Here is a 26,738-nt window from a genome sequence, read left to right on the forward strand (position 1 = left end):
GTTCTTCTGGCGCCCCTCAGGATTCCGGCGCTAGTATATCGACCACCGGGATCCTGTCCTTCGAGCTATATACTGCATCCCTTTTTAACAATAGACTCATTTTTTTAAACCATTGTAACTATAGGCAGCGCACAACAAAACAAGTAAATATATTAAAGATCAAGTAGACCACTCTAGGGGGGTAATTCCAAGTTGATCGCAGCAGGAATTTTTTTAGCAGTTGGGCAAAACCATGTGCACTGCAGGGGAGGCAGATATAACATTTGCAGAGAGAGTTAGATTTGGGTGGGTTATTTTGTTTCTGTGCAGGGTACATACTGGCTGCTTTATTTTTACACTGCAATTTAGATTGCAGATTGAACACACCACACCCAAATCTAACTCTCTCTGCACATGTTATATCTGCCTCCCCTGCAGTGCACATGGTTTTGCCCAACTGCTAAAAAAATTTCCTGCTGCGATCAACTTGGAATTACCCCCAAGAAGAGGTTATTCATGGGCGTAGCTATAGCGGGCAGTGACGTGTGATGCAGAGTTTTGACTATATCAAATATATGAAAAATACAAACTCTGGAGTAAAAAGTCTATGGCAGGTGAGACACCTATCTTTTCCATACATCTGTGATCAAAACTCACAGAATTTCCAGCAGTATATACTGCTGCACCTGTGCATAATGCCCACATGAACTCTTGGGCTCATATATTGTGTGTAAATCAGGCTCTGGTACTAGCCAGTGCCTCCTGAGCCATTTTCCTCACCGCATGTCCCTGGGCTGCAGTAATTATGGCACGTGGTGGACCTACAAAGTACTGATGGCAATAAAATTTTGATAATCTATTTGCTGTCCAATTACTTTTGTCTACATAGTGTACAAACACAACCCCAGAGCATAGTTACCGACATTCTGGCTGCTCTCTGCGGGAGAGAGCAGCCAGGTCGGCTCAGAGGGCGGGCAGGGGAGGCTGTGATGAAGAGGAGGGGGTGGACCGGAGGCGGGACAGGGGCGGAACGGGGGCGGAGCCACAATGACAACCGTTTTAAGCCACGCCCCCGCTCTGTAATGCCGCGATCACCGGCATTACACTGCAGGGGGCGTGGCTATGATTCGCGTCATCGACTGCCCGGACCGCCCACTTTACACACTAAGTGGGCGGACGGGCAGGGGGGACCCGCAAATCGGGAGACTTGCCTGCTCTTCCGTGGGGCCGGGAGGGTCACCCAATTTTCGGGAGCCTCCCGGCCATTCCGGGAGAGTAGGCAAGTATGCCCCAGAGGAAAAGGCTAAGTTACTGCTCAGGGTAACCTGCTGCTACAGAAGTGATACAAATTAAATGTGATGTCAAAATGTGTATAAAACAGTCAGAATGCCAGGCTCTGCTGTCCAATCACACTCTTGTCGTCAATCACCCCACCAGTGTTTAGCGCAAACACGTAGGGTCTATTTCACATTTACAAAGTGTATATAAATGACATACCAAAATATAGTTCCTCTCCACATAACCATTCATTTCCGTTTTGCAGTTAATACATGTTTGTATTACCAGTGCAGATTAACTTTTGTCATAGTATAAATATTAATATAGATTCTCTCCTGTAGCTCAGCATCAGGAAGTCGGCTACTGAATCAGTCTCCGGTTCAGTGGCACTTTCAAATATTTCCTCTGTGCTAATTGCTTTGCTGGATGACTCTCAAACCCATGATGATGTCATTACTGGTGTCTGGTACTTTGGGGGTCATTCCGAGTTGATCGCTCGCTAGCAGTTTTTAGCAGCCGTGCAAACGCTATGCCGCCGCCCACTGGGAGTGTATTTTAGCTTAGCAGAAGTGTGAACGGTTGTATTGCAGAGCGCCTGCCAAAAAAAATTCTGTAGTTTCAGAGTAGCTCAAAACCTACTCGGCGCTTGCGATCACTTCAGACTATTCAGTTCCGGATTTGAAGTCACAAACCCGCCCAGAGTTCGCCCAGCCACGCCTGCGTTTTCCCTGGCACGCCTGCGTTTTTTTGAACACTCCCTGAAAATGGTTAGTTGCCACCCAGAAACGCCCACTTCATGTCAATCACTCTGCGGCAACCAGTGCGACTGATATGCATCGCTAGACCCTGTGCAAAATGACATCATTCGTTGTGCCCGTACGTCGCGCGTGCGCATTGCGCCGCATACGCATGCGCATTGCGCTGCATACGTATGCGCAGAACTGCCTTTTTTAGCCTGATCGCTGCACTGCGAACAAATGCAGCTAGCGATCAACTCGGAATGACCCCCTTTATCAGCAGGAAAACACAACTGAAAAAGCTATATGTTTGTAATGATCGTGCCTTTTATCCATTGCATTTTATAAGTGAGCCCATCTAAATTGACAAATAAATAAAGGTTGTACTCAGGGGCGTTATTATTACAGAGGAGGGGGGCCTGCATGCAGACTCCAGACTTCTCGTCAAGGTGCAGTAGACTCTGGCATGCGCAGGTTTCAGGAAACAAGACGCCCACCATGATCCAGAGATTAAATTACTACTGCGAATGCGTGGCTGCCATTTTGAAGGTGATTTTTTTTCACCGCGGCTTCAGCTCTGACTTGGGACTCCAGAAAGGTAATGAATAAACATGGGTGCAATGTGTGTGGTGTGGGCTCCCCTTGGATCCAGGGCCCGTGTACGCCGCACACATTACACCCATTATAGAAACGCCAATGCTTTGTGTACTTTATACAGAGTTTATATTGTGATTATAAATGGTACTTTGCTAAAGGCTTTTCTGACCAGTCTGCATTGTATTTTCAGGTGTGTTGATGGGAGTACATTATTGCATGTTGCAGCCTACTTTGGGGACACACAACTTGTTGAGGTGAAGTATAATCTTTTTGCAATCTTCCCTGACCTATTGCTTTTAGCAAATAAGGCCGATGGGGCCTAATTCAGACCTGATCGTAGCAGCAAATTTGTTAGCAGATGGACAAAACCATGTGAACTGCAGGTGGGGCAGATATAACATGTGCAGAGAGAGTTAGATTTGGGTGGGTTATATTGTTTCTGTGCAGGGTAAATACTGGCTGCTTTATTTTTACACTGCAATTTAGATTTCAGTTTTAAAACAGCCCACCCAAATCTAACTCTCTCTGCACATGTTATATCTGACCCCCCTCCAGTGCACATGGTTTTGCCCATCTACTAACAAATTTGCTGCTATGGTCAGGTCTTTGTGGGCACCCGTCCCCAGTGCCGTTTCTTGCGGCGGGCGAGCCGTGCAACCGCACGGGGCGCCCGCCGCGGCACTTCTTGAGTACTTTGAATTCCCCCTCCCCTCTCCTCCCGAGTGCCCAGCTCGGGGGGCGGGTTTTCGCGGAATGACGCGATTGCGTCGTGACGTCACGACGCAATCGTGTCATTCTGCGAAACCCCGCCCCCCGAGCTGGGCACTCGGGAGGAGGGAGAAGGGGGAGCCAAGCCGGCCGGCGGCGGCGCCGCACAGATGAGGGAGAGGCGGCTGAAGAGCGGGAAGAACCACTTCAAATGTAAGTCAGCCCCTCTCCCTCTCTCTCTCTCTCCCTCCCTCCCTCTCTAATTTCCCCCCCACCACCACCACCTGCCGTACTGTGTAAAATGGGGACACCTGTCTGCCGGAATGTGTAAAATGGGGATGCAGTCTGCCGGAATGTGTAAAATGGGGCACATGCCTGCCTTAATGTGTAAAATAGGGACACTTGCCTGCCGGAATGTGTACAATGGGGGCACTTGCCTGCCGGAATGTGTAAAATGGGGACGCAGTCTGCCGTAATGTGTAAAATGGGGGCACGTGCCTGCCGTACTGTGTAAGATGGGGGCACGTGCCTGCCGCAATGTGTAAAATGGGGACACTTTCCTGCCGCAATGTGTAAAATGGAGGCACGTGCCTGCCGCAATGTGTAAAATGGGGGCACGTGCCTGCCGCACTGTGTAAAATGGGGACACTTTCCTGCCGTACTGTGTAAAATGGGGGCACGTGCCTGCCGCAGTGTGTAAAATGGGGGCACGTGCCTGCCGCAGTGTGTAAAATGGGGACACTTTCCTGCCGTACTGTGTAAAATGGGGGCACGTGCCTGCCGCAATGTGTAAAATCGGGGCACGTGCCTGCCACAATGTGTAAAATGGGGACACTTGCCTGTTGTACTGTGTAAAATGGAGGCACGTGCCTGCCGCAATGTGTAAAATGGGGACACTTTCCTGACGCAATGTGTAAAATGGGGGCACGTGCCTGCCGCAATGTGTAAAATAGGGACACTTTCCTGCCACAATGTGTAAAATGGGGTCGCGTGCCTGCTGTAATGTGTAAAATGAGGACTTTTTATTTTTTTATCCTGTGGTGGCCGTGATGATGAGATCAGATGAGGCCACGCCCATCTTAACAAAGCCATGCCCATTTTAATGAGGCCACGCCCCCTTGCCTCATTAAATGTGAATGGGGGAGCGCATTTTTAAATCTCGCACTGGGAGCCAAATTGGCTAGAAACGGCCCTGCCCGTCCCAATACTTCTAGTGAGACACTTCTCTACCGCAGTTGTTAATTTTACACCCTATAATAGTGCCCTATTTCATTATCTGAACCATAGTAGAGCCTTATTTAATGTTATGCCCCATAGTAGTGCCCTAGTTTCTTTTATGAATCGTATTAGTGCTTAAGTTGTCCTATGTCACATTTCAGAGCTGCCAGTACACATTATGCCGCACAGTATCCCCAATGCACATTATGATATATAGTGCTCCCCGTTCATATTGTGCCTCATTACAGTGCCCCGGTTCATGTTATATAACATTAAAATGCCCTCCAGTTCATTTTATACCACACTACAATGAGCAGGTCCAGGGACATACATAGATATAATGCAGGCCCCAAGGAAAAAGTTTGAAAGGGCCCCTACAAGCCACCCAAAGGTGAAAAATTACTTTGACAGGGAAGGTGGGCCCCATAGCAGCTGCACTGCCTGCACCTATGGTAGCTACGCCCTTGAAAGCAGCCAGTAATTACCCTGAACAGAAACAATATAACCCACCCAAATCTAACTCTCTCTACACATGTTATATCTGCCCCCCCCCCCCCCTGCAGTGCACATGGTTTTGCCCATAAATTATCAAATTTGCTGCTACGATCAGATCTCAATTACCCCCAATGTGCCTTATTCAGGTTTGTTAGTAAACCAAAAAAGCACACTAATGGGTAAAAACCATGTGCACTGCAGGTGGGGCAGATGTAACATGTGCAGAGAGATTTAGATTTGGGTGGGGTATGTTCAAACTGAAATCTAAATTGCAGTGTAAAACTAAAGCAGCCAGTAGTTACCATGCACAGGAACAATATAATCCACCCAAATTTAAATCTCACTGCACACGTTATATCTGCCACACCTGCAGTGCACATGGTTTTGCCCATTAGTGTGCTTTTTTGGTTTGCTAACACACCTGAATAACCCCCAATATTCAGTCCTGGCATTGTGATTTGCAGAAGAGAATGGTTAGTAAGCCAGCAACAAATGTTAGTCCCTTGGGTCATTGTGTTAACACACACTGTAGCATATTTATTAATATTATTTTTATTAAAATAATGTGAAAAGGGGTTTTCACATAATTTTAGTTTCAATGAAATGTATTATAGGCTTTTGGAGCAGTTTTCATGAAAAACGACCCCAAAAACTTTAATTCACATTTTTTTAGTAATCAGATTCTTGACATGGTAAATGCAATCTGGGTGAATTTGCTTTAAAAAAAAAAAAAAAAAAAGTGAAAAAACCCACTGTCTTCAGTGTTCCCAATTCCACTCTGACTGACAGAGCAGAGTAGGGAGCCACCACTGGTGATCAGCCATTTGTGTCTAATCTCCAATAAGATATATATACACACACATTTATTTATTTTTTAAGTCATCTGATCGCCAGCGTCCTGCACTGTGACAATGGTCATCTGGTCTCTGCTGTAAATCGACAAGTCTACAGAGTAGATTTGCAGGAACAGAGCTTTCTTGCAAGCTCTGCGTCTGCATGTTATAATAGATAAAATCATGCAATACATTCAATGATCACATTGCGGATTGGGGCAAAAACACAGCAGGTGACTGTATGGTCTGCTTAATGCATTTCCCGCCTTTAAAAAATCAGCGTTCGGGGGGGGAAGGGCACCAGGCGTTGACAACAACAGGGGGGGGGGGGGCTTTTTCCATAAGTGGCAAAGTCAAGTACTACTTCTCGACAAGTGGTTTCCTTAACCTCACAAGCCGCCCAGCTCACTCAGCTTGCCGTCGCAGATGACCATCGTTTTGGTCCCAGTTTGTCGTTTGATCCCAGACTGCGACAGATGCAGCAAGGAGGTGTGTAACATCTCCTACTGCATTTGCATTGCTAAGGATCGCATTTTCAAAGCTGCTGTGAGCAGCTTTGCAAATGTGATCCATACTGAATGAGGGCCTAGGCCCACACCATTTTTGCTTCCTCTGTAGCAGGGCTCTTTTATTTCATATTGAGCATGTTTACTTGAATAGAGATCTTAATTAATCTTAATTAATTTCAGTGTATCGAAATTCAGTTTTCTGTGGAACATCCAGTGTGATCCCTGTTTCCCAGCCACTTTAAATATTCTCTCACTCTATCAGAGATCTAATTTATACGTGTTTAATTTGATCAATATTAATATCATTCATTTATAGCTGGTAAATAGAGTAAAATTATATAATCACTCCCGTATGATCTAATGATAGCACCATAAAATTCCAGCTGCATTAAGGAAATACATCCTCTTGAATACTTATATATTGTTACACCTGGTGCCCCATACCTCTTAAATTCAAAGGCACTCAAGAGTTTTTCCATATGGATAAACTTTGTGACCAATGATTCAAAAATTGAACTGACCCATAATATATGGGCTATTATCAAACTGATGAAGGTCACTTTATGTAAAAATACTTTTTCAGTTTAAGAATCAAGCCAGCTAGATCAAAGGGTTTCTAGTCCGTTTGGTACCTCAGTGACTCTGGGCTAAAAATTCTTCTCTACAATCATACCTCACTGCGTGTGCCAAATCTCGTCTGATCTTGGAAGCGAAACAGTGATTGGGCCTGGCAAGTACTTGGTAGATGACCACCTGGGAATACCAGGATTTGTAGGTTTCAGACCATAAGAGTCCTATATTAAAAGAGGACCATTCTGCTGACGGACCCTAATGTATCCCGGCACGCTAGCTGGACATACAGTTATATTTTTCTGTTAGATTTTTACTGTGATCACTAAATGCTCTGAAGAGCAATGTTATATGTTTCTTGTAGACCTTATGTTTTTAAGGCATACCAAATAAAAGTGAATTTTTTTAAAACAGATATATTACTCTGCTATTGTAGCTACTGTTTCTGGATTTAGAGTGCTCCCCACCAGGGTTATCTTTTCTCTTTTTGTATTTGCTTAAATATCCAATGTAAAAGCCCCGAACTGTAATTACATGAGTGTGGGGTCTAGACATGTTCCCCAATACCTGCTGAGTGAGGAGAGTGTGGCAGACATTTCTGGTCTCTGGTAGTGTAGTGATGTAGTGCTGCACGTAGGGGATGTAATGTAGTGATGTAGTGCATTGTATAGGGTGATGTAGTGCATCAGATAGGGGGATGTAGTATAGTGATATAATGCAGTGTATAAGGGGGATGTAGTGTAGTGATGTAGTGTGGCATATAGGGGATATAAGGTAGTGATATAGTGCAGTATATGGGGGCGATGTAGTGGACCTCAGGTATTTTTTTTCAGACTGACCATTCTTACTATGTTGCATCCAAGAGTTATCCTTTAAACTGATCTAACATCTTAACTCCTTTAACACAGGTCAAACTGTCCACAGCAACCAATGGACAACTTTCACCATTGGTCCATTTCTACACTCTTTTCACTGCTTGATACATCAGCCCTTAAGATCCTGATTAAATTAACATCAAGCACCATCAACGGGATGTAATGGCGTCCGAGATCACCAGAGGTGCGGGATGCCGGACGATCTCAGACATTTTTTTAAAGATGCAATCACTTACAAGGTATGGTTTTGCCTTGTAAGTGTTTGCCCCTTTCAAAAAACATCCAAGACGTCCGGCATTCTGCACCTCCCGTGATCTCAGACGTCATTACATCCCGCCATATATATCTAATTTTAAAGCTGTAATCTCAGTTAAATGTTAAGGTGTAACTGAGCTGCTCTTGCTCCTTTGAGGAGCATTAGGAACTGCTCGCTGAAACAAGAGTTCTCGAGGCAAGTCTATTTCTGTACTAAAGCCCCAGAAATGGCAACTGAAAATGGGTGGACCAATAGGAAGATGCAAACTTGTACATCTGTTTGCTGTATAGATATAGAGCAGCTCTGGGGAACCTCAGCATGCAGCTCCTCCAAATAAGCTTGGTTAATATTTAATATTCAACTGGGAAACACACTTTTAAAGCTCTGCAATAAATGTTTGTCATTTTTTCAAATGGACTTATGACTGTTACAACATGTACATGTACATGTATGTATGTTTTACTCTTAAGTGAAGTACAGAAGAATACAAAACTTTGAAAAAATAAATATATAAGATCCTACTTAACAGTAAAGCAATTGGTTTTAAAGGTTTGTGTTTTCAGGGAGAAAATGTATTTTTGTCCTGCTTTTTCAGAGCATTTTGAAATTACAAGTAGAAGTGGATATATTAGATTACAGAGAATCTACACCTTTGCAGCGCTCTAGAGATGTGAAGACCATGCAGGTATTTTCTTTTAGAAGTGTTTTTCAACAAAGGCAAGGGTTACCTATCATACTTTATCAACCTATCTATCTGAGATTAATGTCTTAAAAGACACACATGTAACCAAGCCCTGAATGCCCAATCTCATGATGTAAAATACAGATTTATTTTTTTATATAAATGCTCATTAAATAAATTCAGTTATTTGCCATTGAAAACTGAAGCTGAATAATGTGCCTGGGTGACACGGCCCTTAGACTGCTGTAACACAGGTGTTTTAAAAACGGCATATTTCTGCTGATTGTAAAAACTCTGAAATCATGCTACGAACATTGGGCCTAATTCACCATGGATTGTAGATATGCAAAAAATCGCACTTCTACAATCTATTACACTGACATGCGAAGGGAACCCAGCACAGGGCAAGTCTGCCAGCATGCCGAGCCCTGCCGCTCCCCTCGCAAACATGCAAAAGCGTTGCACGACTGCGATGCTTTAGCATGTTTAGGGTAGCCCTTTGCCTAGCTGCTAAGGCAGATGGCTACCCGCCATGTTTGGGGTCACAGCGACTGTATGTGACGTCCGGACATGCCTGCGTTGTCCAGCCCCCGCCCCCCAACACCACTGCATAACCCCTTAAACGCCGCCGCAACACCCCCTCCCACCCCACGAACGCCTCTGTCTGTCAATCACACCCCACCATCTTCTCTAAGGGTCAGTAACTTGGTGGAGCAGGATCATGGATAACCTTGTTTATATGGAAATACACTAAGATTAGTGCCCTCTGCCTTTTTTTAATGTGACAATCATTTACAAGGCAAAACCATGCTTTGAAAATGAATGTCACTTTAGAAAAAAAGTCCAACTTCAGCTGGCATCCCGCACCTCCAGCAAATTCGGACACCATTACAACCCGCTGTTAGTCTGAGATGTGCTCACACAGGTGGATATCTGATGGCAAAAAGCACAGTTGGTACCACACTGTGTAGATGGTTGTGGCCCTTTAGGATCAGGAAGTTGCAGATACTGAGCACTGAGATTCAAATAATTTCAAGGCAGAAACTGTCCAAGTTCTGTAGCTGGAAATGCATTTTGTTACCTCTATACTCTTCCTGCCCTAAATTAGGCCACAAATCACTATCAACCGTTAGGTAAAAATGATTTCAAATTATCTGCTCCTCCTCAAGTTCTAACTCCCCAAGCAAAATAAAGCTTTTTGTGGCTGTAAATACCAAGAACATACATAGTTACAGGCCTCATGTAACTGACTAAAGGGGAAAGCACATGGTGATGACTTATAGTATCATCAAGTACATAAGACACTATTTGAGGAGCTTGACTGTGACTGAGAGCAGGAGTAGGCAAGGTACAATTATATGAAATATCTTCCTACCTTGTACCTTCTTTGCAAATCTCAGTCACAGGTACTCTGATTTTAGTCAATGCAGGTTGAATAGTGTGTTTGTCACCATGCACTCTCTTTGCCATTATTTATACTAGTGAGAGATGAGAAAGATGCTGGAGCTCAAGGGACTTGGTGAGGACCTGTTCCACAATTCTTCCTCCTCAGCCAAGATTCTCAGGATAGGGCTTATCTTAAATCTAGATAAATACAATCCTGCCTCAAAATTAGAGCTGTGCGGTTTGAGTTTTCTGAAAAGCTAACCAACCTGAATTTGCTGTTTCTGCAAAAAAAAAAACAGCATGGGGTCTGTTGCAAAGCATAACGAGTCGGCTCTGTTTTAAAAGAATACTAGGGGAAAAAATGTGTAGGGTTCCGCTGTATTTAATGAATCAATAATGGGCTCTAGGAGCCAGTTCTGTTTCTAAAAATATGGGGAAAAATTACGTACGGGTCCCACGTATTTTTAGAACCAGCACCGGGCTCCACTAACACTGGGGTAATAGAAATAACTGCCGTATATGTTTGTGCCGCTGCTCTGTTGCTTAGTCAGCCACCCTTTGGCCAATTTTGCCAATTGTGGGGAACAATATTGTGAGGTAGTCAAAACTGACTGGAATTGACTGGAGATGAATGTTATTGAGGTTAATAATACTGTAGCAACAAGAACATGCCCAAATTACATGATTTTAACTGATTTTAGGATTTTTTAAACCAAAACATGTGAGAGTGGTTTTGCCAGGTTTTACCAGGAAAACAAAACCAAAACACAGAGGATGGTTTTGGCAAAACCAAAGCACTGGAGTCCGAGCGCATCTCTACTTAAAATTGCCTATGACACAGACAAAATTGAACCTCAAGTTAAAGACAGCAGCTTTAAAGAAAAAATATTAGACTGCAGACAACTAATTGCACTGTTTAAATACAAAGGTTTTTTAAAGTAATTTTGGAAAATTCAACCTTTGTTTTATTGCCTATTCATTCAGCTATGAACTTTCCACAAATCATACATCAGCTATAATAATAAACATAACAGAATGCTCTATTGTCTTTCATAAATTTGTGCATAATTAGAATATTTACATGATCATCAGTGTTCCACTATGGGAAGCCAATCAATGCCTCAGTATCTTTAATTAAAAATTTGGCAAGTTTTTACGCATTGCACAGATGTGAACTAATGTTTGACAAGTTTCCCAAATGAAAAATCTGCACAACTAATTTTAAGTTGTAATAAATTAACAATTACCATTTTATGTAAAGATTACCAGAAAATGCTAACAGCTGCTTATAGATTATACTGTATCTACACTTTTATTTATCATTACTTTTATATGTGGCACAAGCACTAAGAGTTCACTTTTATATTGTGTGTTCCTTTATTTATTTCATGCTTGAGTCTTAAATCAGTACTGTGTAGGAGGGCTGCTATAGCTAATGCTAATCAGGTCAGTGGAAATTGTACTTACAGTACTGTACATTCCATTAGATTTTGTACTGCTAAAGAAATGGAACACAGAAGAAGTAACCTTACAGTACATCTGTGAAGAGTAACTGTGCTTTCCATACTGATAAATGTCCAGTATCAGCTGCTCCAAACAGGTCATTTACTCTCTAGATATACATTATAATGTTATTAAAACTACGTTTCTTAGTACATTTCTCTCCATGTACAGCCTTAATATGTTAATACAGCTCGTCAAAATGACTGAACAACATAACAGTAATGTCAGCGCCGAAGGCTGTGCGCGCCCAAATGGAGCAACATTTGAATTGCTCCACCGGGCGCCATCTAGCGTCCGCTGGCGCCCAAAATACTTGAATTCCCGCCATAGAAGTGAGGAGCATATAAATTACTTTGACAAATACACTGTAGTGTATTCATGCAAAAGGCAGACATTTCCAAATCTTCACAACCCACATACATACTCCTGAGGCTAATTATTAAAATAAAATAACCGCTTTCATTTGTAGTTGTTACTGAACCATGGTGCTGACATACATTGGAAGGATCATGATGGCAATACAGCTCTTCATATGATCTGTTATGGGGAACCAGGAAAGCCATCTAGAATGGACTGTTTACAACTGTTGGTAAGTATGCTTATAAAAAAACAAAACAAAAAAACCATAATACAGTACATTGAAGTATAAATGGATTAAAGCATTAGTTATTCTATGTTTATGAACCCATAAATGTAATTTTGTTTAAATCATGCCATCATTGCAATGCAACTACTTGCAGAGGAAATATAGCAAATTAAATCCACTGACATATCCACTACCGGACCCATGACGTATCTGTGAGAAGTAACTACATGAGCAACATGGGTGCAGGGGTATGATGGGAATTTACTCTCTAAAGATAAGTACATATTAACAATCACATGGCAACAGAACAATAAATATGTGAAGGGTGTGTCACAATACCAGGAGGAAACTGTTCCCAATGTTTCCACACCAATGCAGTATTTGCTGGGCTATGCTGTCACCTTGTTCCCATTACCTCAGAGCTGTTACATGGGAAGTGTTTCAAATCAAGGTAAAAAAAGAATCTAACTTTATCTCTAAACATCTCCACAAAAAGGCTATGATCACTCTAAACAATAGAATATTTAAATTAGAGGTGCTTTATGTATGACCAGGGCAGAGCACACTGAATACACACAGCTTAATTAAAATGTCGCTGAAGACCCACATTTTCTGTGGTCTCTTGCTGCCTTAATGCTAAATTGGCAGTGGTCGAGCCTAGATGTTTCCTGTATGTGTCCACTTTACTTCTTATTGTTATTGTCATATGACAGTGGAGCCATGATCCCAAACCCATACAGTGTCAAAACTATTATGAATTGGTTCACAATCGTATATCTCCATTGATTTCCTTGCTGTAGGATTCTGGGTATGGGGGAGGGGAGGGAGTGTGTGTGTGTGTGTGTGGGTGGGTGGGGGGAGCGACCCCAAGCCTGTGCAGATTGGTGGTCTTTTTTCTCGTAGTTTGATAGGTACCAGGTCCCTGCCCACTTCTCCCCTTGGGATTTCCTGCTGACCCTGTCTCCACTGAGGCAAGAGACAAGGGTTCCCACCGTATGGTAGGACAAAGGCCAGTGAGTGGTAGGGAGGGCTTGGTTCCTTCCTAAAGTTAACTCCTTGGTGTATTTTGCAGAGAGTAAGTATTATTATGTTGACTTCTCATCCACACTGGCAGTACTACATCATCTTGATTTAAGCCAAGGCTATTACCACTAGGGAAAAGAGGAAATGGGGTTAGGTTACTTGGAAAGCCAACCCCAGAGTTATTATAACTCTTATATGGACATTTTTGGTCACAGTTGCATGTTAAACACACTGTATTTACAGATGATATAATTGAGAATGAGAATGCAGGTAGCTGCTTCTGACAACTTACCAAGGTGGGCTGCAGACTTAATTGAAAATATTTGGCTAATATATAAACTCATATTTAGAGTTAAATAACAACAAGTGAGAAAGTAGCAAAACAAATGGCAAGAGTACTTAATATAATATAATATGTAATATGAAGCAAGAGTAAAGTCACACAATAACAAAACAGGCCCTGAAATGTTGTATTAGCTATAGTTTGTCATTACTTTATATCAAATTCCATGAAGAACCAGGTTCTAATTCATCCAGCCTGATGTTTATATACCAAATCCATTTTAGTGTAAAAACAGACATTTTTGTAGGCTTTTAAATTGGTTAAATGTGCAAATAGTAGTTTAAAGATTGACCTTAGACCTAAGTACACACAGATGTTAATGTATTGTCTACACACACACAATGATATAACAAATCCAAAACTATAGTATGTTATTTCTGTTAATATAACATAGAATGTTAATGGCACATTAAGTCAAATTGGCCCATTCTTTTACCATACTACGTTTTGCACATAAAATTAAACCAGGGATTTTCAATTCCAGTCTTCTAGTAACACCGACAACACTGACAGGTCATGTTTTCAAGATTTCTGTCTGAGGAAACAGGTGGGATAATTACTGACCCAGCAAAGTAAATTAAATGACCTGTTCATATCAATATCCATTGACCCTGCTATTACTCTGCTAGTCTGACCTATTAAGCATATCGGCAATCCACATGTTCGGTTCATTATGCATGTTTGTAATGCTGTAAAATCTCTAACTGCTAAACAATGGAAACAGTCCATCCACCCTGACAAAGTCAGCCTTGATTAACTGACTTGGGTTTATTGTTTTCTTGAGTATAATATCTGTAACTAAAATAATGCTGAAACTAAATTTCATGAGATTTGTGGACCTCGGTACTAGCTCAACAATATCCCACACCCTTGGTCCTGTTAGATTCAACATCTCATCTGCCGCAGATAGCCCCCCCTGCCTAGATGACCCCTACTGGAACTCAATTCCGAAGGATTGTAGACACGACCCACCTTACTGGACTCTAGGCTTCTCCCCAGAGAAAGACCCTGTATGGACCCCAAGGAGGAGGATTTCCTACCTGCCGTTGGGATGCTGCTGGAGCTGAAGGACCACAGGACCGGGAAGATCCGTGCAGGACAGCCTAGTGAGAGGTTAGGCAGTGAGAAGGCAGCGGCCCCTCCCCCCGGACATCTAATCCACCGCTGCCGCAGATAGCACTCTCCCCCCCTTAAGCCAACTACAATAGCACCCCACCCCGGGACAAAACAGCCGCTGCCGGTAGATGCCCCTGTGTATTCCTTTGCCCAGGGGCCTACTCTATTGTAAAGATGGCCCTGTCTACCTCCTTCTGTTCTAGATACAGATGTGTCTTTATACTGTACACTTAGCCTTAATATGCCATATGGAGTGAGCCTCCCGGTGCGACTGAGCCGCTCCAAGAGGTTTAGCGTTATGTATGTTTCTTTAAATTTTGTATCACAGGTGCAGCAATACAGCACTCTCTGTGTACTACAGACTCTGGGCTGCAAATTTAATCACAGAGAGATTTGTTTTAAACATGTACAAACATGTATAAAGCACAATGGAACTTGGCGTGGAAAAAAAGCACCAGCCACTGCATTGTAGCACGTTGTATACAGATTCAGATTGATTTGCACACAGATGCACACATCAAGGTGCCCGGGAGCTGGCATGCTGAGAGGGGCTGTTTGGTGTGATGAAGTTACAGTGTAAGAACACAAATCTGTATCCCCTGTTTCATTGATAAATATTAAGTGCTGCACTATGGGGCTAATTCAGATCTGATCGCTTTTGTGCGTTTTCGCACAGCAGGCGATCAGGTCTGAACGGCGCATGCCAGAGATGCGATCAGCATCTCTGCCCAGTGATCACCTCTGCCTGATTGACAGGCAGAGGCATTCGCTGGATGGCAGGGGGCTTGCTGGTGGCGTTGGGACGCCATTTTGGGGGTGCGGTCCGGGCAACGCAGGCGTGCCCGGACGTCACACGCAGCCGCTGCGACTCGGAGAGCGACGGGTAGCTCCCTGCCAGCGTGCAGGAGCTGCGCTGGTAGGGAGCTACTCTTCAGGTACAAAAGCATCGCCGCCGTGCAATGCTTTTGCACCTGTGCGGCGGGGGGAGGGCCAGACATACAGGGCGGACTAGCCCTGTGCTGGGCATCCCCCCGCATGTCAGGGTGGCTGATCGTAGCCGTGCAAACTTTTGCACGGCTACTATCAGGTCTGAATTAGGCCCTATGTCTTACCTGTTTCTCTGACGTCCTAGTGGATGCTGGGGACTCCGTAAGGACCATGGGGAATAGCGGCTCCGCAGGAGACTGGGCACAACTAAAGAAAGCTTTTAGGTCACCTGGTGTGCACTGGCTCCTCCGACTATGACCCTCCTCCAAGCCTCAGTTAGATTTTGTGCCCGGCCGAGGTTGGATGCACACTAGGGGCTCTCCTGAGCTTCTAGAAAGAAAGTATATATTTAGGTTTTTTATTTTACAGTGAGACCTGCTGGCAACAGGCTCACTGCAGCGAGGGACTAAGGGGAGAAGAAGCGAACCTACCTGCTTGCAGCTAGCTTGGGGTTCTTAGGCTACTGGACACCATTAGCTCCAGAGGGACCGACCGCATGGAACTGGCCTTGGTGTTCGGTCCCGGAGCCGCGCCGCCGTCCCCCTTACAGAGCCAGAAGTAAGAAGAGGTCCGGAAAATCGGCGGCAGAAGACATCAGTCTTCACCAAGGTAGCGCACAGCACTGCAGCTGTGCGCCATTGCTCCTCATACACACTTCACACTCCGGTCACTGAGGGTGCAGGGCGCTAGGGGGGGGCACCCTGAGCAGCAATAAAAAGACCTTGGCTGGCAAAAATACCACAATATATAGCCCCAGAGGCTATATATGTGATAATTACCCCTGCCAGAATCCAGAAAAAAGCAAGAGAATAGTCCGCGAAAAAGGGGCGGAGCTATCTCCTTCAGCACACTGGCGCCATTTCTCCCTCACAGCTCCGCTGAAGGAAGCTCCCTGGCTCTCCCCTGCAGTCTACACTACAGAAAAGGGTAAAAAAGAGAGGGGGGGCACTAAATTTAGGCGCAGTATATATAACAGCAGCTATAGGGGACATAATTCAGTTAGTCCCTGCATTATATAGCGCTCTGGTGTGAGTGGATGGACTTATGGAAGGAATTGCGTGCACGCGTCGACTCCTTACACAAAAAATTTGACGACATGCCAAATGCGGGACAGCCGGCTTCTCAGCTCGTGCCTGTCCAGGTGTCTCAAAGGCCTTCGGGGGCTCTAAAACGCCCGCTACCTCAGATGGCAGACGCGGATGTCGACACGGATACTGACACCAGTGTCGACGACGATGAGTCTAGTCTAATGTCCACTAAGGCCATTCGTTGCATGATTGAAGCAATGAAAGAGGTGTTACAAATTTCTGATATAAACCCAGGTACCACTAAAAAGGGTATTATGTTTGGGGAGAAAAAACTACCCGTAGTCTTTCCCCCATCAGAAGAATTAAATGAAGTGTGTGAAGAAGCGTGGTCTTTCCCTGATAAAAGATTGGTAATCTCTAAGAAGTTACTAATGGCGTTCCCTTTCCCGCCAGAGGATAGGTCACGTTGGGAGACACCACCTAGGGTGGATAAAGCGCTCACACGTTTGTCTAAAAAGGTGGCACTACCGTCTCCGGATACGGCCGCCCTCAAGGAACCTGCTGATAGAAAGCAGGAGGCTATCCTGAAGTCTGTATATACACACTCAGGCATTATACTTAGACCTGCTATTGCGTCAGCATGGATGTGCAGTGCTGCCGCTGCGTGGTCAGATTCCCTGTCAGAAAATATTGACACCCTAGACAGGGACACTATTCTGCTAACCATAGAGCATATAAAAGACTCAGTCTTATACATGAGAGATGCACAGAGGGAGATCTGCCGGCTGGCATCTAAAATAAGTGCACTGTCCATTTCTGCTAGGAGAGGCTTATGGACTCGCCAGTGGACAGGGGATGCAGATTCAAAAAGGCACATGGAAGTTTTGCCTTATAAGGGTGAGGAGTTATTCGGGGATGGTCTCTCGGACCTAGTTTCCACGGCAACTGCTAGGAAATCAGCATTTTTACCCCATGTTCCCTCACAGTCTAAAAAGGCGCCGTTTTATCAGGTACAGTCCTTTCGGACTCAGAAAAACAGGCGTGGAAAAGGCGGGTCCTTTCTGTCCAGAGGCAGAGGTAGGGGAAAAAGGCTGCAACAAACAGCAGGTTCCCAGGAGCAAAAGTCCTCCCCCGCTTCTTCCAAGTCCGCCGCATGACGGTGGGGCTCCACAGGCGGAGCCAGGTACGGTGGGGGGCCGCCTCAAAAATTTCAGCGATCAGTGGGCTCGCTCACAGGTGGATCCCTGGATCCTGCAAATAGTATCTCAAGGGTACAAACTGGAATTCGAGGCGTCTCCACCCCACCGGTTCCTAAAATCTGCCTTGCCGACAACTCCCTCAGGCAGGGAGGCTGTGCTAGAGGCAATTCACAAGCTGTATTCCCAGCAGGTGATAGTCAAGGTGCCCCTACTTCAACAAGGACGGGGTTACTATTCCACACTGTTTGTGGTACCGAAACCGGACGGTTCGGTGAGACCCATTTTAAATTTGAAATCCTTGAACACATACATAAAAAAAATTCAAGTTCAAGATGGAATCGCTCAGGGCGGTTATTGCAAGCTTGGACGAGGGGGATTACATGGTATCCCTGGACATCAAGGATGTTTACCTGCATGTCCCCATTTACTATCCTCACCAGGAGTACCTCAGATTTGTGGTACAGGATTGCCATTACCAATTCCAGACGCTGCCGTTTGGACTCTCCACGGCACCGAGGGTGTTTACCAAAGTAATGGCGGAAATGATCATACTCCTTCGAAGAAAGGGAGTTTTAATTATCCCGTACTTGGACGATCTCCTAATAAAGGCGAGGTCCAAGGAGCAGTTGTTGGTGGGAGGAGCACTATCTCAGGAGGTGCTACACCAGCACGGTTGGATTCTGAATATTCCAAAATCACAGCTGGTTCCGACGACACGTCTACTGTTCCTGGGTATGATCCTGGACACAGTCCAGAAAAAAGTGTTTCTCCCGGAGGAGAAAGCCAAGGAGCTGTCATCTCTAGTCAGAGACCTCCTGAAACCGAAACAGGTATCGGTGCATCACTGCACGCGGGTCCTGGGAAAGATGGTGGCTTCTTACGAAGCAATTCCTTTCGGCAGGTTCCATGCCAGAATCTTTCAGTGGGACCTGTTGGACCAGTGGTCCGGATCGCATCTTCAGATGCATCGCCTGATAACCCTGTCTCCAAGAACCAGGGTGTCTCTGCTGTGGTGGCTGCAGAGTGCCCATCATCTAGAGAGCCGCAGATTCGGCATACAGGACTGGGTCCTGGTGACCACGGATGCCAGCCTTCGGGGCTGGGGGGCAGTCACACAGGGAAGAAACTTCCAAGGACTATGGTCGAGTCAGGAGACTTCCCTACACATAAATATTCTGGAACTAAGGGCCATTTACAACGCCCTAAGTCAGGCAAGGCCTCTGCTTCAAAACCAGCCGGTACTGATCCAGTCAGACAACATCACGGCAGTCGCCCATGTAAATCGACAGGGCGGCACAAGAAGCAGGATGGCAATGGCAGAAGCCACAAGGATTCTCCGATGGGCGGAAAATCACGTACTAGCACTGTCAGCAGTGTTCATTCCGGGAGTGGACAACTGGGAAGCAGACTTTCTCAGCAGGCACGACCTCTACCCGGGAGAGTGGGGACTTCATCCAGAAGTCTTCACGCTGATTGTAAATCGATGGGAACGTCCACAAGTGGACATGATGGCGTCCCGCCTAAACAAAAAACTAGAGAGATATTGCGCCAGGTCAAGGGACCCTCAGGCGATAGCTGTGGACGCTCTGGTGACACCGTGGGTGTACCAGTCAGTTTATGTGTTCCCTCCTCTGCCTCTCATACCAAGGGTACTGAGAATAATAAGAAAACGAGGAGTAAGAACAATACTCGTGGTTCCGGATTGGCCAAGACGAGCGTGGTACCCGGAACTTCAAGAGATGATCTCAGAGGACCCATGGCCTCTGCCGCTCAGACAGGACCTGCTGCAGCAGGGGCCCTGTCTGTTCCAAGACTTACCGCGGCTGCGTTTGACGGCATGGCGGTTGAACGCCGGATCCTGAAGGAAAAGGGCATTCCGGAGGAAGTCATTCCTACGCTGATTAAAGCCAGGAAAGATGTAACTGCAAAGCATTATCACCGCATATGGCGGAAATATGTTGCTTGGTGTGAGGCCAAAAAGGCCCCAACAGAGGAATTTCAACTAGGTCGATTTCTGCATTTCCTACAAGCAGGAGTGACTATGGGCCTGAAATTAGGCTCCATTAAGGTACAGATCTCGGCTCTGTCGATTTTCTTCCAGAAAGAACTGGCTTCATTGCCTGAAGTTCAGACGTTTGTGAAGGGAGTGCTGCATATTCAGCCCCCGTTTGTGCCTCCAGTGGCACCTTGGGATCTCAACGTGGTGTTGAGTTTCTTAAAATCACATTGGTTTGAGCCACTTAAAACCGTGGATCTAAAATATCTCACGTGGAAAGTGGTCATGTTATTGGCCTTGGCTTCGGCCAGGCGTGTGTCAGAATTGGCGGCTTTGTCATGTAAAAGCCCTTATCTGATTTTCCATATGGATAGGGCAGAATTGAGGACTCGTCCTCAGTTTCTCCCTAAGGTGGTATCAGCTTTTCACTTGAACCAACCTATTGTGGTGCCGGCGGCTACTAGGGACTTGGAGGATTCCAAGTTGCTGGACGTAGTCAGGGCCTTGAAAATTTATGTTTCCAGGACGGCTGGAGTCAGGAAAACTGACTCGCTATTTATCCTGTATGCACCCAACAAGCTGGGTGCTCCTGCTTCTAAGCAGACTATTGCTCGCTGGATTTGTAGCACAATTCAGCAGGCGCATTCTGCGGCTGGACTGCCGCATCCTAAATCAGTAAAAGCCCATTCCACAAGGAAGGTGGGCTCATCTTGGGCGGCTGCCCGAGGGGTCTCGGCTTTACAACTTTGCCGAGCTGCTACTTGGTCAGGGGCAAACACGTTTGCAAAATTCTACAGATTTGATACCCTGGCTGAGGAGGACCTGGAGTTCTCTCATTCGGTGCTGCAGAGTCATCCGCACTCTCCCGCCCGTTTGGGAGCTTTGGTATAATCCCCATGGTCCTTACGGAGTCCCCAGCATCCACTAGGACGTCAGAGAAAATAAGATTTTACTCACCGGTAAATCTATTTCTCGTAGTCCGTAGTGGATGCTGGGCGCCCGTCCCAAGTGCGGATTGTCTGCAATACTTGTACATAGTTACTGTTAACTAAAGGGTTATTGTTGAGCCATCTGTTAAGAGGCTCAGTTGTTTTCATACTGTTAAACTGGGTATTGTATCACGAGTTATACAGTGTGATTGGTGTGGCTGGTAAGAGTCTTACCCGGGATTCAAAATCCTTCCTTATTATGTCAGCTCGTCCGGGCACAGTGTCCTAACTGAGGCTTGGAGGAGGGTCATAGTGGGAGGAGCCAGTGCACACCAGGTGACCTAAAAGCTTTCTTTAGTTGTGCCCAGTCTCCTGCGGAGCCGCTATTCCCCATGGTCCTTACGGAGTCCCCAGCATCCACTACGGACTACGAGAAATAGATTTACCGGTGAGTAAAATCTTATTTTTACCCATTGAATTGCGGTATGTGCCTTCTCTGCTGATGTCATATCACTGTTTTCGCTCACTGGTTGTTGGATTCTCATGTTATGTTATTTATTTGATATTACTGCCTCAAAAACAAAAAAATAAATTACCTCTGCATAATTAAAGTAATTCTGCAAGAATTACCTGTTGGGGGTACTTTAGGACTGGATGTAGAAACCTGTGAATTAAGATATTTCTCCAGTTACCACCTCGTTAGGATGACTGCCAGTTAATCTTCTAAACAGGCTTTAACTACTGAATGGACTTAATATCACACAGTGGGCTAGAAATGGTATCTAGTTCCTGATTGTAAGGTTGCAGTACACCAATCACAAACTAGCTATTGTTTCTTGCCCTGTGTTTTAATTCTCTGGCTGATCACAAAGCTGGCCTTTCTGACTAGATTGCTTAGATTTTAAGCAGCGTTCGCTCCGTGAGTACCCCCCTTAAGGGTAGAAAATATTCTACTGTGGATTTTTAACTTGCCAGTTTTCTGCTCTTCCTGCAAGCAGGCGTGGATATGGGCCTAACATTGGGCTCCCTTAAGGTTCAGATTTCGCCACTCTCCATATTCTTCCAGAAGCAATTGGCTGTAATTACGGAAGTGCAGACATTCCTGAAGGGTGTCCTTCGCATTAAACCACCCTTTGTCCCTCCCACGGCTATGTAGGATCTCAATGTGGTCTTGATTTTTCTCCAGTCGGACTGGTTTGAACCTTTATACAGGGTGGAATTTAAATATCTTACTTGGAAGACTGTCATGTCTTTGGCCTCTGCGGAGTGCATTTCAGAGTTGGGGGCCTTATCCTGTAACAGCCCTTATTTCATTTTTCACGAGGATGGGGCGGAGCTCAAGACTCGCCCACAGTTTTTGCCGAAAGTGGTATCGGCTTTTCAAATTAATCAACCGATAGTAGTTCCAGTACTGTCTGACACTTGGGTTGCTCCAAAGTCCTTGGACATGGTTCAGGCTTTGAGGATTTACGTCAAGAGGAAAGCTCGTCACAGGAAGTCTGACTCGCTTTTTGTCCTTTATGACGCTACCAAAATTGGATGTCCTGCTTCTAAGCAGTCCATTGCTAGATGGCTCAGATTGACCATTCAACGGGCCTACTCTTCTGCGGCACTGCCACTGCCGGGTTCTATTCAGGCCCACTCCACTAGGTCGGTGGGTTCTTCCTAGGTGGCTGCCCGTGGCATCTCGGCCTTACAGTTGTGCCGAGCAGCTACTTGGTTGGGTTCAAACACGTTCGTAAAGTTCTATAAGTTCGATACCTTGGCCGGTGAAGACCTTCAGTTTGATTAGGCGGTTTTGCAGGGATCTCAGCACTCTCCCACCCGTTCTGGGAGCTTTGGGACTTCTGCATGGTACTGATCCATCCCAGTATCCCCTAGGACATTAGAGAAAATAGGAATTTAATACCTACCGGTAATTTCTTTTCTCGTAGTCCATAGGGGATACTGGGAGCTTGCCTCAGTGCTTTGTGTTTCCTGGTTACCTTGTTTTAAGTTCTTGGTTGGGTCTGCTGTTGCTGTCCCTATTACTGTTTGAATTAGCGTTGCTATCCTTTTGGTTTGGTTAGCGTGGCTCTCCTTTGTTCTGGTTAGCGCGGCTGTCCTTTCCTGTTGTTGTGTGTTGGTTCGTTACCTCACCGCTGTTGTTATAAGTTTTCCTTCTCTCAAAGTATGTCTGTCTCCTCGGGCACAGTTTTCCTAGACTGAGTTTGGTGGAGGGGCATAGAGGGGAGGAGCCAGCTCACACTGAGCATTTCTTAAAGTGCCAGGCTCCAATGGACCTGATCTATACCCCATGGTACTAATTCATCCCAGTATCCCCTACGGACGAGAAAAGGAATTACCAGTAGTTATTAAATTCCTATGGACTAGCATCGCTATCACGCTTCGGGCTGATGGCTCGCTTTGCTCACCACAAGGTTACTAAAGGTAATATTTTGTGACATGGATAGTAAATGAAAAAATAAAAAAGATGTAAAAGCATGGAAAATCCCTAAAAAAAAATGTGTCGACTTTTTGACCCTGTCATACTTTTGACTGTTGACTATATGGTGTCGACCTAATGACTGTCTATCTTTTAACTGTCTGTCTTTCAAACACCTCAGGGTCTCAGAAGGAGAAAGTAAAATATGAATATTTCTAACAAAAGGTATGGGACAAGTTTTCAAGAATATTATAGGATAATGTAATAAAGATAAACTATTAGTTGTTTTTCATGTTAAAATAAGATTTTTCGCCATTAGCACTTTGATATGGGTTTCAAGATTGAGAAACCGGATACTTGTTCAGAAGGGTCCCACAACTTACAGTTAATGAAGACATCAGTAGGCCAGCTTTGTGATCAGCCAGAGAATTAAAACACAGGGCAAGAAACAATAGCTAGTTTGTGATTGGTGTACTGCAACCTTACAATCAGGAACTAGATACCATTTCTAGCCCACTGTGTGATATTAAGTCCATTCAGTAGTTAAAGCCTGCTAAGAAAATTAACTGGCAGTCATCCTAACAAGGTGGTAACTGGAGAAATATCTTAATTCACAGGTTTCTACATCCAGTCCTAAAGTACCCCCAACAGGTAATTCTTGCAGAATTACTTTAATTATGCAGAGGTAATTTATTTTTTTGTTTTTGAGGCAGTAATATCAAATAAATAACATAACATGAGAATCCAACAACCAGTGAGCGAAAACAGTGATATGACATCAGCAGAGAAGGCACATACCGCAATTCAATGGGTAAAACCGGTAAGACATAGGGCATAATTCAGACCTGATTGTAGATTGCTTAGATTTTAAGCAGTGATCTCTCCATGTGTACCCCTCACAGCGATAGCTGCGCATCGCTATCGCTGGTGCTAGATTGGCCTGCATGCAGGCCAATCTAGCGGGTCGCTCACTTCATCCGCTGGGTGAAAGGAGAGGCCCCCACTGCTCTCCCCGCACGCTCAGCACACATTGCGCTGTGCTGAGCGGGGGGAGAGATGTATGCTGAGCAGTTCGCTCAGCACACATCTCTCCCGACATCTGCCAGTGAGTACTGGCCTTTACACCACGAAACATATTTTTTTCCAGATTCGGTGGTAATGCTTAGACGTGACCACCTTCCGGGCTTGGACCATAGTCATGATAACCCTGGAGGAAAGCCCTTTCCTGGCTAGAATCTCCCTTTCAACCTCCAAGCCGTCAAACGAAACCGCAGTAAGTCTGAATAGACGAATGGGCCTTGTTGAAGAAGATCCTTGAGAAGCGGTAGAGGCCAGGTGTCCTCTAGAGACATGGCCATGAGGTCCGCATACCAGGCCCGTCGAGGCCAATCCGGGGCAATTGGAATTTCCTGAACGTTTTCCCTTTTTGAGTCTTTTTAGAACTTTGGGAATAAGCGGGATTGGAGGAAACAGGTATACGAACTGGTAAGTCCACGGTGATGTCAGATCATCCACTGCTGCAGCCTGCGGATCCCTCGTCCTCGAACAGTAACAACGCAGCTTTTTGTTGAAACGAGAAGCCATCAGGTCTATTGTGATGGTTCCAGGTGAGATTTCATGATCCGTAAGAAGGGGTGGTCTTCAGTATGCCGAATGTCGCGATCCCGGCGCACAGTATACCGGCGCCGGAATCCCGACACCCGGCATACCGACAGATATTCTCCCTCGTGGGGGTCCACGACCCCCGTGGAGGGAGAATAAATAGCCACCGTGCCCGCAGCGTAGCGAGCCCGCAAGGGGCTCCTTTGCGCTCGCCATGCTGTCGGTATGCCAGCGGTCGGGCTCCAGGCGCCGGTATACTGGTTGCCAGGAGCCCGGCCGCCGGCATACCATACTACACCCATAAGAAGGTGAGTAGCCAAGTTGATGCTGTTCAGCAGACTCTCCCTGGACACCGCCTTTATCAGGAGATCGTGCAAGTAGGGAACCATGTTGACTGCCATCATGCGGAGTTGCATCAACATCTCCGCCATGACTTTTGTGAATACCCTTGGGACTGTGGAGAGACCAAAGGGTAAGGCCTGAAACTGGAAATGGTGGTCCAGAACAGCGAATCTGAGATCTGATATTCAGGGATACCAGAAATTCCCCTTCTTCCAGACCAGAGACCACCGCCTTTAGAGATTCCATCTTGAACTTGAACACCCGAAGATACGGGTTCAGAGATTTGAGGTTCAAGATCGGCCGAACTAAACCGTCCGGTTTTGGTTCCACAAACAGACTTGAATAAAATCCCCTGTTGTGTAACAGAGGAGGTACTGGAACAATAACCTTGGTCTATACCGGTTGAGTATCCCTTATCCAAAATGCTTGGGACCAGAGGTATTTTGGATATCGTATTTTTCCGTATTTTTAAATAATTGCATACCATAATGAGATATCATGGTGATGGGACCTAAATCTAAGCACAGAATGCATTTATGTTGCATATACACCTTATACACACAGCCTGAAGGTCATTTTAGCCAATATTTTTTATAACTTTGTGCATTAAACAAAGTGTGTCTACATTCACACAATTCATTTATGTTTCATATACACCTTATACACACAGCCTGAAGGTCATTTAATACAATATTTTTAATAACTTTGTGTACTAAACAAAGTCTGTGTACATTGAGTCATCAAAAAACAAAGGTTTCACTATCTCACTCTCACTCAAAAAAGTCCGTATTTCGGAATATTCCGTATTTCGGAATATTTGGATATGGGATACTCAACCTGTAGTAGTTTTTGAATGGCGTCCTGCAAGGTAACTCTTGTTACAGGTGAGGCTGGTAAGCTTGACTTGAAGAATCTGAGAGGAGGGGGTTCCAACTAGTAACCTTGGGATATGAGGTCCCTCACCCACGGGTCCCAGCAGGATTTCGCCCACACATGGGCGAAGTGTTGAAGTTGAGTACCGACCTGAAATTCCCCCTGCAGCTGGTGCCTACTTGTCACGCAGAGGGCTCAGTGGAGGAGGATCCGGAGGCCTTGTCCAGAGAACCGGCAGCCACTGGTTTACGGGACTTACTTCTATTTCCTCTAGCTGCATTGGAGACACCTCTGGCTCTGTCTATAAATCTGGCCCAGGATAGGGTCCAGTTCTTCCCCAAACAAGGCATCCCCTGTAAAAAGAAGATTTTCTACTACTTTCTTGGAATCAGCATCTGCTGTCCATTGTTGCAGGCTTATTTCTTTGATCACCTCACTCATGAAATTCGCAGCATCCTGGATATGATGCAGTAGAGTCAGGATCTCGTCCTGAGGTAGTGTCAAACCCCCTCTATTATATTATCAGACCATTTTACCATGGCTCTTGTAATCCAACCACAAGCAATGGTGGGCCTCTGTGCTATGCTCACTGTGGTATATATTGATTTGAGTGTAGTCTCAATTTTACGGTAAGCAGGGTGTTTGAGAGTGATAGCACCACGT

General features: G+C 45.2%; 1 protein-coding gene across 4 annotated transcripts in view; it reads left to right on the forward strand.

Moving 5' to 3' along the window:
• LOC134932872 (uncharacterized) overlaps positions 1-26,738 on the forward strand; it is a 423,538-nt gene that overhangs the window by 322,444 nt on the left and 74,356 nt on the right. For all 4 annotated transcript variants that reach the window (XM_063927693.1, XM_063927692.1, XM_063927695.1 and 1 more), the window contains 3 exons: positions 2,782-2,845; positions 8,651-8,740; positions 12,096-12,215. In XM_063927693.1, coding sequence (XP_063783763.1) covers positions 2,782-2,845; positions 8,651-8,740; positions 12,096-12,215 — 274 coding nt within the window. The remainder of the gene's footprint in view (positions 1-2,781; positions 2,846-8,650; positions 8,741-12,095; positions 12,216-26,738) is intronic.

The sequence above is a fragment of the Pseudophryne corroboree genome, chromosome 6 (genome assembly GCF_028390025.1).
Source record: "Pseudophryne corroboree isolate aPseCor3 chromosome 6, aPseCor3.hap2, whole genome shotgun sequence".
NCBI classification, from domain to species: Eukaryota; Metazoa; Chordata; class Amphibia; order Anura; family Myobatrachidae; genus Pseudophryne; species Pseudophryne corroboree.